Genomic DNA, 15,862 nt, shown 5'->3' on the forward strand with positions numbered 1-15,862 from the left:
TAAGAACTTCCCAAAATATTTAATAACAGTGGTGATATTTGGCACCTGGCTTTCGGTTATGTTTTTTGTAAGTGAAAATAATCTCAATGTAAACCATTATATTTAAAGTGAGTGAATTCACATTAAAAGGGAGGAGGCTCATTACATTGCAGAATATTTGCTGAACCAATGAATGAATTTTTAGTACTATCACTTGGCAAAATCATTAATCTCTTAGATAATGATCAGTACTAATATGTCAACAGGTATCAGCGATGTGTTTCTGCCTATTATCGCATTGTTAAATAATAATATTCCTCATCATTTCTCCTAGATCAGCCACTAATCAGAACTTCTGAACTCATCAATATCTAAGCTAAACTGAAAATTATTACACAAGAATTTTACTTTGGGGAACACTTCACTGTACTCGGGTAGACAGAGTAGAACACATTGACATTTAAAAAACCTTTAGCTTTGCATAGCGCTTGCAATTTCCGTCCCTCCTCTTATTTCCACTGATACTACTCGGAGTAGGAAGGACAGGTTATTTTTATTATCAAGTGAAGAAACTGAGTCATAGAAACATGAAGTGATTTCCCCAAAGCCACACAGTTGACTGAGGACAAAGCTCAATCACTTCACTACCTTCTCCCAACACTGTGTAATCACTCTTGTGAGACTTTCTCAAGCTCCATTCTTTTTTTTTTTATGTTTATTTATTTTTGAGAGAGAGAAAGACAGAGCATGAGCAGGGAAGGAGCATAGGAAGGGGGAGACATAGAATCCAAAACAGCTCCAGGCTCTGAGCTGTCAGCACAGAGCCCGATACGGGACTTGAACCCACAAACCACAAGATTATGACCTGAGCCGATGTTGGACACTCAACCGACTGAGCCACCCAGGTGCTCCTCTCATGCTCCCTTCTAAAAGAGTTCATGACCTATCTTATTACCCCCATCAATTCCTTCATCAAACATCCATCACTGTATTATTCGGTCCATCAGCCAATCATTCAACAGACATTTATTGAGCATTTATCAAATGCAGACATTGTTCCAAATTCTGGAAATACAGCTGGAAACAATAAAAGGTTCTCCACCCCCACCCCTGAGCTCACATTATAGCAAACAAACAAAAAATAAAAGCAAAATATATAGGAAGTCAGGTGCTGATGAAATGCTCTGAAATAAAATAAAGCAAGAGAGGCAGATTGGAATGCCAGTGACAGGGACGACGGGGTTGAAATGGTAAGTGATCAAGAATGGCCTCATGGATGAGATGACATATGAGCAAAGACTTCTATGGGTCTTTAGGAGTGAGGGGTACCAATTCCTTAAGGCAAAGGTTTAAGTCTTCAGAGGGTGGGTACCTGGCTTAGTCTTGTGGGGAACATGAAGATATGAGACAATGTAGGGCGGGGGGAAGATGAAGCTGGAGAGGTGCTCAGGGGGCCCAAAATATGCAGAAATTTTCTAAATCATTACAGTTTTTAAGGGTAATACTTTTTTAAAATGTTCATTTATTTTTGAGACAGAGAGAGAGTGTGAGCAGGGGAGGGACAGAGAAAGGGAGACTCAGAAACCAAAGCAGGCTCCAGGCTCTGAGCTGCCAGCACAGAGCCTGACGTGGAGCTCGAACTTGAGAACTGCGAGAACACGACCTGAGCTGGAGTTGGATACTTAACCGACTGAGCCACCCAGGTGGTTATTACAACTTTTAGTTTTTAGCTTAAAATCAATGGGAGGATACTGGAGGGATGTCAGACGTGGGAGTTTAGGGGATACGGGCACATGAGGAATGCCGTCAAATTTGTGCTTTTAAAACATCAGTCTGGCTTTAGCAGCCAAAAGAAATAGAATTAAGAGTATGGATCTTTGTGTTCTAACTATGAGAACGTAGGAATTTAGACAAGATCTCAAGTGTATAATAAATCCAGATGACTAACCAACACATTGTATTGTTTCTTTGCCTGGGAAAAGTGAAATCTGTCTTGAAGAAGACAGATGAATTGGCACCTGATATCTTTGTGCTTATTTTAAAATTCTTTGTACTATATTAAAGATATACATCCAGATACTCAAATTCTCTAACTTTAAAGATATATTGATGCAGCCTGTTAGGTAAGTGTGACACAGACATAATAAATGGCATCTAATTGCACTGTCAACATGTAGTTTTTCCTTTAAAGGAAAGAACTATAAAACATATTTAAATTGGAAAGTGACAAAATGACCCTAGAAATAGGGTCTGGCATTGAGATAGAAATATGCTGGTGGGTGTCTGAGGAAACATTTGAAGATTACAAAAAAAAGTTAATAAATGAATACCAGTCTGATTTAAGTTGATCTCCTCTACTCTCTGTAGGTAAAATTAATAATTCTGGGTTTTTTTCTCCCAAAATTTTGATGATCATAAGCCCATGGAAACAGTATCTCTTTTGCTTTCTACAATTTTACATTTTGAGATGGTTACTTCCAAAATTAACATCACGACTTTTTAAAAAATTTTGTTTTTAACAATATATCCAACATGGGGCTCAAATTCACATCCTCCAAGATCAAGAGTTACATGCTCCACCAGCCGAGCCAGCCAAGTGCCCCCATCACAAAGACTTTAAAAAAAAATTTTTTTTTAACGTTTATTTATTTTTGAGAGACAGAGAGAGACAGAGCATGAGTGGGGGAGGGGCAGAGAGAGAGGGAGACAGAATCCGAAGCAGGCTCCAGGCTCTGAGCTGTCAGCACAGAGCCCTGCATGGGGCTCGAACCCATGAACCGTGAGATCATGACCTGAGCCCGGGTTGAACGCTTAACCGACTGAGCCACACACGTGCCCCCACAAAGACTTTTTAAAGTCATCTTTAAGCTGGTGATCTTTAGGTAAGTGATAGGTGACCTCATATATTAGTAGTGCTGGGCAAGCTTTGAGATAACTCTCTGGAGCACAATTTGGTACTCTGAATTTTAAGGGTTAACAAAATTCAGAACTTTTGATCCAATGCTTTTATTTGAGCAAATTTATCGTGATAGAATATTTAAACTATAGGCAGATGCATGTATAAGGATGTTGACTACAGAATTTTGATGGGGCAAATTTTGAAAATAACCAAAATGTTTAATGATAATCAGGTTGTTTATGAATTATGATACTTCCTTATAAGGATGAAAGTGAGGCCATTAAAAATAATATTTTGGAAACTAATGACAGGGGAAATACTCTCCATTTAATGTAGATGAAAAGAAGAATCAAAAATCGTATCTACAGGGACACCCGGATAGCTCAGTTGGTTCAGTGTCCAACTCTTGATTTCAGCTCAGATCATGATTTCACAGTTCATGGGATCGAGCCGAGCATCGGGCTCTGCGATGACAGCATGGAGCCTGCTTGGGATTCTCTCTTTCCCTCTCTCTGCTTCTTCCCTACATGCTCTCTCTTAATTAATTAAACTTAAAAAAGTCATATCCACAGCATAATTCCTGTTTTGGTAATACTAAAATGTGACTGGTACTCATCTGTGCGAGATGGGATTCTGAGTGTTTTTCTTTCCCTTTTTTAATAAAAATAAAGTATTAATTCTAAATTAGGCTTTTGAAAGCAAACCAACAAAACTAGGGTTAAAAAAGCAAAGTTGTTAAAAGGCTCCTGGGTTTGATGCCTTTAAAATGCCAGGATGGGCCATTTAGAAGTACTTTTGCCTTTTGTTCTACTTTAAAATTAAAGATCATTTTTGGAGGGGAAACACATCTTAAGCACACTCTCACCCCCAGGTTGTGCCTTCTTTACAGCCAGCATTATGAAAGCAGGTGTGTGTGTGTGTGTGTGTGTGTGTGTGTGTGTGTGTGCTGTGCTGGCTGCATAACTGAGTCCCCAGGCTCCTGAGGGGCTGCCCTACAGGACCATCACTCATGGACACTCACCTGGCCTCTGCGTGGTCAGCCATGTTCTTTGGGGTCACCTGGTCCAGGAGCCACCGCCTTCTTAAAGCTTCTTTTCTCCCACAGCGCCCTTGGAGCAGGTTGTTTCTGAGGGTCCTGAGGAGGAATTTTGTATTCTCCTTTGCTGACATCTGCTGGAATAGCCAACATTAAAAAGGGGTCCTGTCAGTCTAAATGTGGTCTTTTTTCCTTACTTGAGTGGACTGGCCACCATGAAAGTTTTTGGAATTATTTCATTCACTTTTATGTCCTTAGAAAAATCATGTTACTTCCTTACTACATGAATTTCTTTGCATTCTGTCTACTTGTCCACGCAGTGTAAGTTTCTAAATTAAAGATCACTCAACTTACACAAATAGCCTCTCTTCCTTAGAGCAATCCAGTAACCTGGAAGGCTGAATCTAGAAGGTGTATGAAACAGGGCTAGGTCCAGGGCTGCTAACATTTGGGGTGTGGATTCCTTTCCACACTGGATGGTCACTCGTGGATTTATCTACAGAAAAGTGGCTCATACAATTAATTCTATACAAAATATCAGTGGATTCCACCTGAAGTCCACCCATCAACCCCACGTTAAGAATTCCTGCCAAAAGGAACAAAGGAATGAGGGATTTTATTCAAAGATTTTCAGCTCTTGAAATCTGAAGTGTAATAACAAAGTGACCACATGGTGTCAGTCTAACATCAAGAAGCCCTATATCTCCCCAGGCCAACAAGTAACCCAGCATCTGGGTTATTTAAGTTTCATAAAACAATACCCACTGGAATTCTTTGGCAAGATCCAAACACTTGACTTTTGTGGACCATTCATGTTAAAGAGAGAACAAGAGAAAGCTGTCCTCCGTAAGGCTAGCTAATCAACATCTCTCACCATTGCCGTGTGACAAAATCTATATGGTGAAATGGATTTGTAGGAACTTAGCGATGAGAAGAAAGTGTTCTTTCTGGGAAAATGAAAATGCTCCTTGCTTAAAATTAACTATCCTCTTTCTCTCGTCTCTTCAAAAGACCTGAATTCTCTTGCTGAGTAGATTTTCTTAAAAAACAAAACAAAACAAAACAAAACAAAACATTTGAAAGGCAGCTGTGAAGTCTCAGTTTAATATTCTTTCAGTCAAAACCGAGATGGCAATTTTTCTCTTTCATTTTTCCTACAGCAAAAATACTGGAAGTTTAGGGCTCAGGATAAGACATGCTAAAAGGAAAGTTTTCCCCAGAGGCACTAGTAACTAGAAGCCTAGTTTTGTCATTTTTACCGAATCAAAGCCTTTTCTTTGAGTCCACTCCCAATGCTGTTCCCCTCTTATTCCTCAGATATTGTCTGCAATATAGTGTGTTATCAGTGGCTTCGTACTGAGTGTTGTTTGGCCTTTTCTTGTCCCTAATAGGTTTTAATAAAATCTATGATGTAAAAAAAACTTTGTAGATTTATATTGAGAGATATTTAAGGTTGAGTTTGCCATTTCCCTAGACTTTTGTTTTTTAAGTTTATTTATTTATTTTGAGAAAGAAACAGCGCAAGTGGGGGAGGGGGCAGAGAGACAGAGAGAGAGGAGAGAGAATCCCAAGCAGGCTCTGCACTGTCAGCACAGAGCCGGATGGGGGGCTCGAACTCACCAAAAACCGAAAGATCATGATCTGAGCCGAAATTAAGAATCGGACACTTAACTGACTGACCCACCCAGGCATCCCACCCCTTCCTTACTCTTAAACATTATCGTGAACGAAAGGAGCAGAATCTGTGGTTTTACTGGAGGCAAAGTTTGTGAACTGCTGTCGCGGGTACCGATTCATGAATGGTTGGTATCTTGCACTAGATGTTACCTGGACGCAATGCTCAAACACAGGAAGGGCCTTCTGGTGGGACCTGCTGTGAAGACCAGATAAGAAACACGCCTGGCAGATGTCAAAGTCGAGACACTTCAGACAGCGGTATCTGTCAATTAAAACGGAAGTAAGGCTAACGTGGCAACTCGCTCATGAGCTCAGAAAATAACGTTCAGGTGGAGAATGGGTACCCCAGAACATTCAGGAGATATCACGGCTATCAAGTAAGCATAAAATTTCTCCCAAACTTTGTAGGGACGTTAAGTGACTCTGACATGTTATTTTTAATCGAAGAAATCTTCTTTTGATAGTATTTTTTTATAATACAGCATTACACTAACATCGTTTTATCCAACAAACTATAGTAGAGAAGTCTGATTCATGCCCCCGCAGATATACCGAACACTTTCTACAGGCAGGCTACTGTGTACTACGACCCTTAAGACAGAGCCCTAAGTCTGAAGCCACATTTTGTATGGTGGCATTCAAATCTTTTGAATTTAGTCGCCAAGTTACAAAAGACAAAACAAAACAAAACAAAACCAAAAACCAAACACCGGGAGATTTCAGTACATTCTGACTTTTGACTTCTCTTGAGGAATTTCAAGACAGGATAATACTGGGCCTGTGTTCCTGCATGGTATTGGGGAAAATATAGCCGTAGATAAAGAATTTAAAAGCAACTTTTGTGATTTTTCTAGAACTATGTCTGTAGGAAAGAAACGCAGTGGACGAGGGTCGTTCCTTCAGCTGGAGTGTGGGGCAGCGACCACCACATCCAAGCTTCTTAACACATCAACACTGCAGTCCTTCTTTTATGAACAGTCACACCCTTAAATCTCCCATGGTCAGCAGAAGAGGAGGGTATCTTGAGACCCATGGGAAGGAGGGGTGTTTCATAATATGGTGATATCAGGGAGGTCTGGTAAGGCCTCATAGTTACGATTTAGTGACTTTTGACGATATTTGAGTGGAATCATAGTGTTTGTCAAAGATTGGGGATCTACACTTTTTTTTTTTTCTGATATTTTAATTCTCTTCTCCAAACACAGTGTAGGTGGCATAAAAGCTCTGTCTTCTTCATCAATGACAATAATAAGTGAGGGCAAAGTGACAGCTACTCCTTCTAGACTGGAGATAACACCCTCCAGCTCACCACAGTCCCTACCTGGCCAACTTCTCACATATAGACTACGTGCCTAGCTCCTGTAAACATTTGAGTTTTCAACCCCTCCCTTGAAAGTTACAGAAAGAGAAATATGACCAGACCCCTGTGCTCTTCAAATTTCATGTCTTGCTGCAGAGAGATGATAGGGAAGCTTGTGGTCCTAACTGGAAAAGTTAAGCAATATGTGATTATGCACCAAATGTGAGGCATAGAAGGCAAGTGCTGTAGGAGGGAGAGAGGGGGAGACCCCTGTGGGCTGCGAGGTCAGAAAAGTTTTCACGGAGGAAGTGTGCCATTGGGCTCCAGATCAACGAGGATGAAGTTCCAGATAGAAAGGAGTGGGGTAAGGAGGCCAGAGCCAAGAAGGAGGGCTTAGAGCACATCGAATCTATCAGACCCGCTGGTTATTCTGAAGAACAGAGGAATCAAAACTTGGAGTGCTCCTGAGGCCAGATGGCAGAAGGTCTTCTGACCACAGTCCTTGGAAGGCAGAGCAGAAGAATGTAAGCTGGGTGAGACCAACCGTCAGCTGCCCTTGTTCACTGCCTAACCCTGACACCTCGTTCCATGATACAGGATTCATAAACAGCATCGAATGGCTAGAATAGTAACCAAGGTAGCCATAATAGTTCCAATGTTTTGGAACACTTACTAAGGGCAGGCACGTATACATGTGCATATGTGTATGCAATACATTTACATGTATTGACAGTTAATCCCCATGAAAGTTCTTTGAGGTAAGGCATTCTTATTATTCTCATTTTTTCAGATAAAGAAACTGAAGCAATCAGAATTTAAGCAACCTGCACAGTTACACCACATCTTGGTCAGAGGGGGAACTAGGCTTTGAGCCCAGGGATACCGCCTGAATGGACAGCCAGCTGTTTTTACCCCTGGAACAGACCGCTGGTACAGGAGGCTTGAATTTGGACGCACACCCCACCATTACCAGTGACCTTGAAGTGGGAACTTAAGGTCAGATGCTTTGGAGGATACCTGGTGCACTGAACATTTTCAGTGAACATGAGACGAAAGAAGTTAAGTGAATGACTTAGTTTCTTCACGAGAAGAATGGGACTGGTAAGCCCTGCCTTCTTGGCCTGGCAAGGTTTTTACAAAGCTTTGAAAATGATTCAACATGCAGAATTGGGAAGATAACTGCTGTTTGCGTGAAACGTATAACATGATATTTTATATAAAGATTATTTGATGAGCCACCTGTACTGGCTACTTTATCAGCATTACATATGGCTGCAGTCGACTCATCGAGGACAATACACTGACCCTAACCTTGCATTAGTCCCTTTATGCTCAGAAGCTACCTACAGGTACATGAGAAAAGGCGTAGTTTTCTACACCTTTGTAGAAGGCGTAGATCCATCCATCCCTGATGAGATGGATCTGTTGGTGCCTTTACCAAGAGAGAACCAAGTCTGTGTTTTCCCCCAATCTCATCCCAACCTTACATGGCTATTACAGAGCATAAATATGATACATCCTGCTAAAATGTAACACTGGCTTATGAACAATCTCTGATCTTTTTACCTCCTCTTTATAAGGTTGAGCTTTTGCCTCTCCCTGTTACCTCCAGATCTGCCAACACTTCTGCTTTAAAATGACCTTCTTCATCTCACTAAAACTTAAAGCCGCGAGGCTATTGCTGGAGTTTATGAGAGCCAAAAACACAAGCTGAAGGCTGGGACTGTAATACATGCAATTTCTAATAGACTCAGAAGGTTATAGATAAAGTAAGTCTAGCACTCCTTTGGCTCCAGCTGTCCTTCTTTTACTTCTAAAGAAACCGAGGTCCAGAGAGGTTAATGGCCTTGGGCAAGTTGCTCAGCCATCTGCATATATGAGAACTGTACATTGCCTCGGATGTCTAGAAAGAAAGATGGGTTGCACGGAGGCATTTCTAAGAGGAAGCTTAATTTCATTCTCAGTAGAAAGTGACGTAGTCTCAACTTTAGCGTATGGCCCTTTTTGCTTTCCGCCTTCGTATGACCTGAGCCACTCAAACTCTTTGAGACTCCTTTGTAAAACAGGATTAATAATATCTGCATTGTGTTACACACAATAATTTAAAAACATTTCGGTGTAAAAGTTGTGTTTTATATAACTGCAAAGTGAATTCTGCCCCTGGGGGGAGTGCAGGACATGTGGTAACCACTTAATTAATACTTATTTATTGGTTGCATATCACATGGTACATCATATTCATGTTCCTCCACTGTCCAATATAAAAGGAGTTTGTTTTTCACTGCAATATGGAGATTTCTTTGGTTTGGTTTCCAACAGTCCTTCCCATTTATAGGTTTTATTGTTTAAAGTACAGTTAATCATGAATGAAATTTCACCATGTACTCGGAATTCTCTGCAAACCCAATTCATTTCATTGGCAAAACTAAAACCTGATTTCCAGATTGGCTGGTGACCCAGCAGATGTAATTTATACCCACAGGGAGCATGCTTACTGTCTGGGCTAGTAAAGATCTGCAAGTATAGGATGAGAAGAGGAACAGAGTCCCCAAGTCCTCACTCCTGCCCCTCTGGACACCCCTTTCTTTGACTTGTTTTTGGCAACTGGGTTTTCTCAGCAATTCAGTCCTACCCCCGCCCCTTCAGCACCTACCTGTGTTCATTCACCACGATAATGGCATCCCTGTGCTTGGCCTAGACCTGCTGCTTTCCTTCTTTCCTCCCCAAGTTTTCAACCACTTTAACTTCACTTCTTCATTGTTTTATTTACGGGAGACCAACAGCACCCTTTTCCCTAAGGTGGGGTTCTGACTTTTATCCTCAAAGCTTTGGAAAGATCTGAATGTCCAAACCTAGCTTCCAAATCTGCCCTTTCCTCCAGGCAGAGTGAAGACTTGTTGTGAGCTGCCCCCACAAAACCTGATTTTATTCCTTTGGATCCTGAGCCCTTGTTCCCAGCTTTCTGCACTGGGAGGCAGTATAGCATCATAGTCGCAAGGCAGAGACTCTGGATTCAGTCCGCCAACATCTGCTACTTGCTAAGCATGTGCAAGTAAGTCATTTATCTTCTCTGCGAATTGGGGATAATAATGCCACCTTGGATAGAGGTTCTAACAAGTCCTTAAACGAAATGGTCCACGTGAACCCCTCAGCCTAACACTCAACAGTTCATAAACTATTATTATTACTGTAATTCTTATAAATAGCTCCCAAATACTTAAATATTTAAGCTAAATATTTAAATTAAATTTAAATATCTCTTTTGTAACAAAAGAAAACACATTTTCCCCCTAAAGAAATACAAATGTCTATTGATCAGACTGTGTTAGTGGAAGAATTTAATACTCCATTAATTACGGAAGATAAAATATAATTTATTGTCAACCAAGATCCCTCATGCAGAAAATTACTGACTAATTTTCAAAATATTAACTGAGTTCCAGATCTGTGAGAAGGACCTCAAAAGGAATCTGGAGAGACACAGCTCTACTCCGAGACCCATTTGGAGAATGACCGTCTGCGAAACACTGATGAGTACCTCAGTCCAGTGATTGGGAAGTTCCTGCAGATTCTACACCGAACAGGGTGAGTGACCATTTCAGTGGCAGATAACCGATAGCAGGTTGGGAGCCACAGGAGGATGGGAGGCTCAGACTGTAACCAAGAGAGGAATTTTTCTTCTTTGATTGTTGGGCTTAACACCTGAAAAACAATGGCTCACTTAGATGTGTTTCCAGCTTGACTTTGGTCTCTAGTATAGATGCAAATGTATTTTCATTTTCTTTTCTGGCTGTTTCTGTCAGCTCTGCCCAAGACGTTTATCACATGAAAAGTCAGAGGCAAGTTTATACCTTTTTTTTTTAATGTTTATTTTACTTATGTTGAGAAAGAGAGAGAGGCGGAGAGAGAGGGGGAGAGAGAGAGAATCCCAAGCAGCTTCCTCACTGTCAGCACAGAGTCTGATGCGGGGCTTAATCTCCCAAACCGTGAGATTGGGACCTGAGCCGAGATCAAGAGTCCGCCGCTTAACAAACTGAGCCCCCCAGACGCTCCGAGGCAAGGTTATATCTTGAATTAGGTTGTCTCGGATGCTGTGTGGAGTAGCAATTCTGTAATTTGAACTGGGCAGCAAACTTGTCTGCCCCCAACTCCCGGGGATCTGCCCCCAAGTCCCAGGGACAGTTGCATTATACTCACCCCTTGGAAACAGCTGCGGGTGGCACTTTCCACAGAGCACAGAGCACGACTCTCCCCTACAACAGTTGGGATCTACAAGAGGCAAGAAATCCCCATATCAGTTGTGAGAAAATAGAGAAGTAGGTGACCACTGGAATCAGCACTTCTGAGTAGAGGTGCTTACAGCCACGGGGTCACAAGTATTTAGGGTCTGAGACTGGATAAACTGCCTCAGTCCAAGCAGATGAGAAATCTGTGGGTTTTGTGCAATGTCTGAATGAGGACAACGAATTAACAAGTGGGAAAAAGTGGGGCTGAGAGGAAGGAGGAGGGCGAGAAGACAGTCTAGCAATTGGGGCAATCCAAGCACGGCTGTCGCTGTTTCACTTCTTATGATCCCAATCCAATTATTTTCACCTTTCTTTGCCCTCATTTACTTGTGAATCGCATATAACAATGATACTGTATTAATATTCAGAGCGGTTTTAAGGAAAACCTTTTAAAACACTTTCATGGCATTTCAACAAACACCAGTTTCTGGGGTAGAGCAGTAATCATCATCCTTGTTTAAAGCAAGGGGCGATTGAGATTTACTGTTTTGCTCAGGGTGAAAAAAAAAAAGTGATTTAGCTGCAGAACTGAGATCTCGCTTCAAGACTCCTTACTCTGTTGAGGGGTGCTCACAAAGCTTTGTCCTTCTGACTTCTGTTGTAGGTGTTCCAAGGGCTCTGTCTGCACTGCCTCACTCAATGGTTTCCACCTTTCAATCATGATCACCAAGGGAGTTTAACTAAGGGACTAAGAACCCCTTGTGACTGCCAAGATGGCCAGGGACTTGGTTCTGACATTATCTATATGCACAAATACGTGTACCTGTCACCTCCATTTATGCCCATTTGGTCACAAGTCCTAATTTCGCGTCTGATGTCTTGTACAGCACTGGCTGTCAGGAGGCATCGCCTGCAAGCTCAAAAGTAATTTCAAAGACCCCCCTGCTGAGTCCATCAACTCGAATAAACATTCTTCTAATCAGGAAAGTGGCACTTAGAACCACTTTGCTGACAATTAGCCAGGCAGGAGTCAACAAACATTTTCGTAACAGCGACAAGATGGCTGTACTTTAAATTGATAATAACCCCGTCACCAGCTGAACATAAGTAACTGCTCCCTACGTCATTTGGCCTTTGTCTGAAAAACTGACTCATTGGCCATACTTTGGTCTATAAGTGCTGATGAACTAACTGGAAAATTAGTTGGAGGGTGTTCTTGAGCCCTGAGAAAGGGGGTCGACCTCATGCAAATCAAGGGAAGGAGATCAGATGGAGCCGGCTTGCCAGCTCTGTGATTCTGCCATCGGCCAAAAGAAAACTCACTTCGGTAGGAGGCTTTCACCTCCACATTTTGGCTTTAAGTGTGTGTGTGAAAATTGTCTGGATTCATTGTCCATTTGACTAATTTCTTGCAGGTGTGCTATGGAAGATTCCATGTGGCTAGAAACACTAGCAGAGGCAGAATGCCACTTGAAATGATAATTAGGATCCTTAGGGGAGGGGTTTGAATCACACAACGGGGCCTGGAATTTTCTATGGGAATCCATCTCTGAGTTCGTAATGGAAGTCAATGGGATGATAATTTGCTATGCAAATTTCCATCTTCCAAAGACTTCTCTCAGGAGCCTACTAAGGCACCGGTGGCAGACAGAGCATTGCTCGAGCTGCCATTTCAGCAGCTCATTGACCTCAGTTGAGCCTGGAACAAGGACAGAGCTTTAGGGTTTGTTGGATACGGTGCTAGCCTGGGGCAAGCTACAGTAGCTAGAAAGTGAACACAAGGATTTCTACGGGAGAAGGAAAATGCCCCTCAGTCCACCTACTTTCGTGACATCCACCTAAGCCTTCCAGTCTTACAAGTCTGCCTGCAGAAATGGATGGACAGACTCTTCCAATCTCCCCGGCTCCCCGTTAGCTCGAGCCCTGAGATGTGAGGGGTGTTGGGCTAGGTGCCTCTGCTATGGCAGATATGCCTAAGGGTCAGTGGGATCCGTGTGCCACAATCACCAATAGCTATGCCTGAAGTTTAACCTTCTAAATTAAAAACAAAATCATTACTCCATTTAAAAAATATGAACCTATTGACTATTACTTGGAATTTCCAGAATAAACTAAATATTATCATGATCAATATGAACCTAAGATATTAAGACCAAATCAAATCACAGGTAATTTTGGATAGGTTGTTCTGAACCATACTCCCTGTCCTAGAGTTCTAATAATCTTCCTCTTTACCCACCCCCTTCATGACCTTCCCCAGTTCAGAATTCTTGGTCCTGAAGAGTACCAGAATATGCCACCCCAAAATGTGCCTCTTTGGCATATGGATTATTTTGAGCTAAAGGCCATTGAAAACCAGCAGATGCAGGAAAAGCTCTAAAAGCAGGGCACAAGTTTTCCTTTTGTAAAGAAAATGTACATTTATTTATAAAGGAAATTTTCGTCTGCCAAGGGTGTCTCTCTTTCCCTACCAGAAAGAGGAGGGGTCTTGACAACTCTGATCAATGGACAAGGTACTGACTTAAATCCGCACAACAAACCTTACTAAACAATCAGAGTTTTCCTGGTCACCTTCTCATAACTTTCCTTCTCCACCAGGAAGCCCAAAACCCTTTCCCTTTGTTTAGCTTGAGATTATATGTAAGCCTGAATTCTAGTCATCCCTTTGAGTTACTCAGCACTGGGTACTCCCATGTGTGTGCACCGTATACATGTTAATACATTTCTGTCTGTTCTCCTCTTGTTAATCTGTCTTTTGTCAGTCTAATTTACAGGGCCCCAGCCAGAGAACCTTACAATGGGTAGAAGAAAAGATTATTTTTTTCCTCCCTTACAGGGAAGAAGGGGACCCAGGAGGGAGACCCAGGAGAAAAATGATAGAAAGCCATTTAATGGCATCATAGTGCAGAAAGCCTAATGTGGGGATTTTACAGGGGCTGGAAAAAAAGTAGAACCATTCTCGAAATGGGTAAAAGTTATGCTGGGAGAGCAACCACTTCCACAGAAGACAATCTGGAGTCTGCTTAATCCATTTGTAGAAGTTCTTGCTCAGACACATCATTTATTATCAGTTTAACATTTAAGTAACATACTTACTTTAAGGAGGTTCAATTCCCTCACCTAGCAAGGCTAAAAACAGCAGTACATTTGTACATTCTTTAAGCACAGGAAATGATGCAAATGTTAACTATTTGAGTATTCAGGACTGAATTTCATTTATACTTTCATTAAACATTTGTCGAAGGCCTTACTACCAGGCACTTTTTAAGCCATCAGAGACGTGAACACGAATGCAATAGAATCCTTCCCCTGGAGAAGCAGCCTAGTGTGGAAGCCACATATCTGGCAATAAATGCAACGAAATTTGACAACAAAGTTATGCACAGGGAGTTAAAGAGCTTTTAGTGAGGGGGTGACTAATAATCTAAATGACTTGAGACATGAACAGTATTCGCCAAGGGAAAAGAGACGCAGGCTGTTGGAGATAGAAGGAACCACACAAGTCAGGCATGGAGAACTTGGTACATGTTGGGCAGAGTAAGGATTTTGATACAAAGGAGTGAAATCAGTGTACAAAAGGTAAGAAAAAATTAAACACTATGGAACAAACAGAAGAAACCACTGGATATCTTTTCAATGGTCATTCTGGAACCTACAGAGACATGCATCATTACATATCGTGTGACTAGGTTATTTTACAACTCTGTAGAAAATTAAAGTTAACTTGTAGTAGAAACCAGATTGAAATATAAATAATTCTCATCTATAGACATGCAAATAAATTCCATCCTGATTGATGACCAACCTCCCCCTCGTCCCCCAAAAGTCAATCTTTCATCCACTTGCAAATTCATTTTAATATTCCTTATCTATCATTTTGTTTGTTCTTGGGCTATTTCTTTTAACTACTTGTAACATCTTGCTGATGCTTTCTTTCAATTAACAAGTTAAATACATTTTTTGGACACATGTTCATTTTGTATTCCTATAAAAATCATGATTTTATCTCTTTTTGAAAAGAGAAGGATTGGGTCAAATCATGAAAGCTTTTCTTTTGTTTTTCTATTTCATTTCATTTCATTTCATTTCATTTCATTTCATTTCATTTCATTTCTTTTTGTTTTATTTTAAGAGAAAGAGAGGGGAGAGGGGCAGATGGTGGGGGGGGCGGGGAGAGAGGGAGAGAGAGAGAAAATCTCAAGCAGACTCCATACTCAGCAAGAAGCCTGACATCAAGAGTCAAAATGAAGAGTCAGACACTCAACCAACTAAGCCACCAAGTTGCCCCAGAAAAGCTGTTCATATGATGCTAAGGAATTTAGGCTTTGTTCAATAGACAGGAATGGCCAAGGAGGAATTTTAGGCATGCGGGTGACATTTGCATTTTGGAAAGTCACTGACAGCAGGGTGGAGGCAGAGTTGGAGGGAGGAGAAGCTTGAGTTGGGGAAACTAGTTAGGAAGTGATTGTAAAAGATTAGGCCTATGCTCAGATAAGAGCAGTGGCTATAGAGGGGAGGGATTGCATGGAGAACTACATTAACATAGAATTGACACAGTAGAAAACCATATTCCTTAATAACAAAGGTGGCTAATATAACTGGAACACATTTAGAATTCTTAAGTATTGGAGATTTACCTGCTGTAGATCTGTTAGTAGGTTTCTCAAAACCCTTCGAGTCATGCGTGCCCCAGAATCATAACCTCCCCTGTTATTTTCTGCATAGAGCTGAAAAAGAGCTAGACA

General features: G+C 41.4%; 1 protein-coding gene across 1 annotated transcript in view; it reads right to left on the reverse strand.

Annotated features, from left to right (window-relative positions):
* Positions 1 to 15,862, reverse strand: part of DYTN (dystrotelin) — a 53,096-nt gene that overhangs the window by 27,212 nt on the left and 10,022 nt on the right. The window contains exons 6-10 of the mRNA XM_042953101.1: positions 15,755 to 15,855; positions 11,089 to 11,160; positions 10,430 to 10,593; positions 5,742 to 5,853; positions 3,900 to 4,048 (exon numbers count right to left, since the gene is read on the reverse strand). Of these exons, the coding sequence (XP_042809035.1) occupies positions 3,900 to 4,048; positions 5,742 to 5,853; positions 10,430 to 10,593; positions 11,089 to 11,160; positions 15,755 to 15,855 (598 nt within the window). The remainder of the gene's footprint in view (positions 1 to 3,899; positions 4,049 to 5,741; positions 5,854 to 10,429; positions 10,594 to 11,088; positions 11,161 to 15,754; positions 15,856 to 15,862) is intronic.

This window comes from Panthera leo, chromosome C1, assembly GCF_018350215.1.
Source record: "Panthera leo isolate Ple1 chromosome C1, P.leo_Ple1_pat1.1, whole genome shotgun sequence".
Lineage (NCBI taxonomy): Eukaryota > Metazoa > Chordata > Mammalia > Carnivora > Felidae > Panthera > Panthera leo.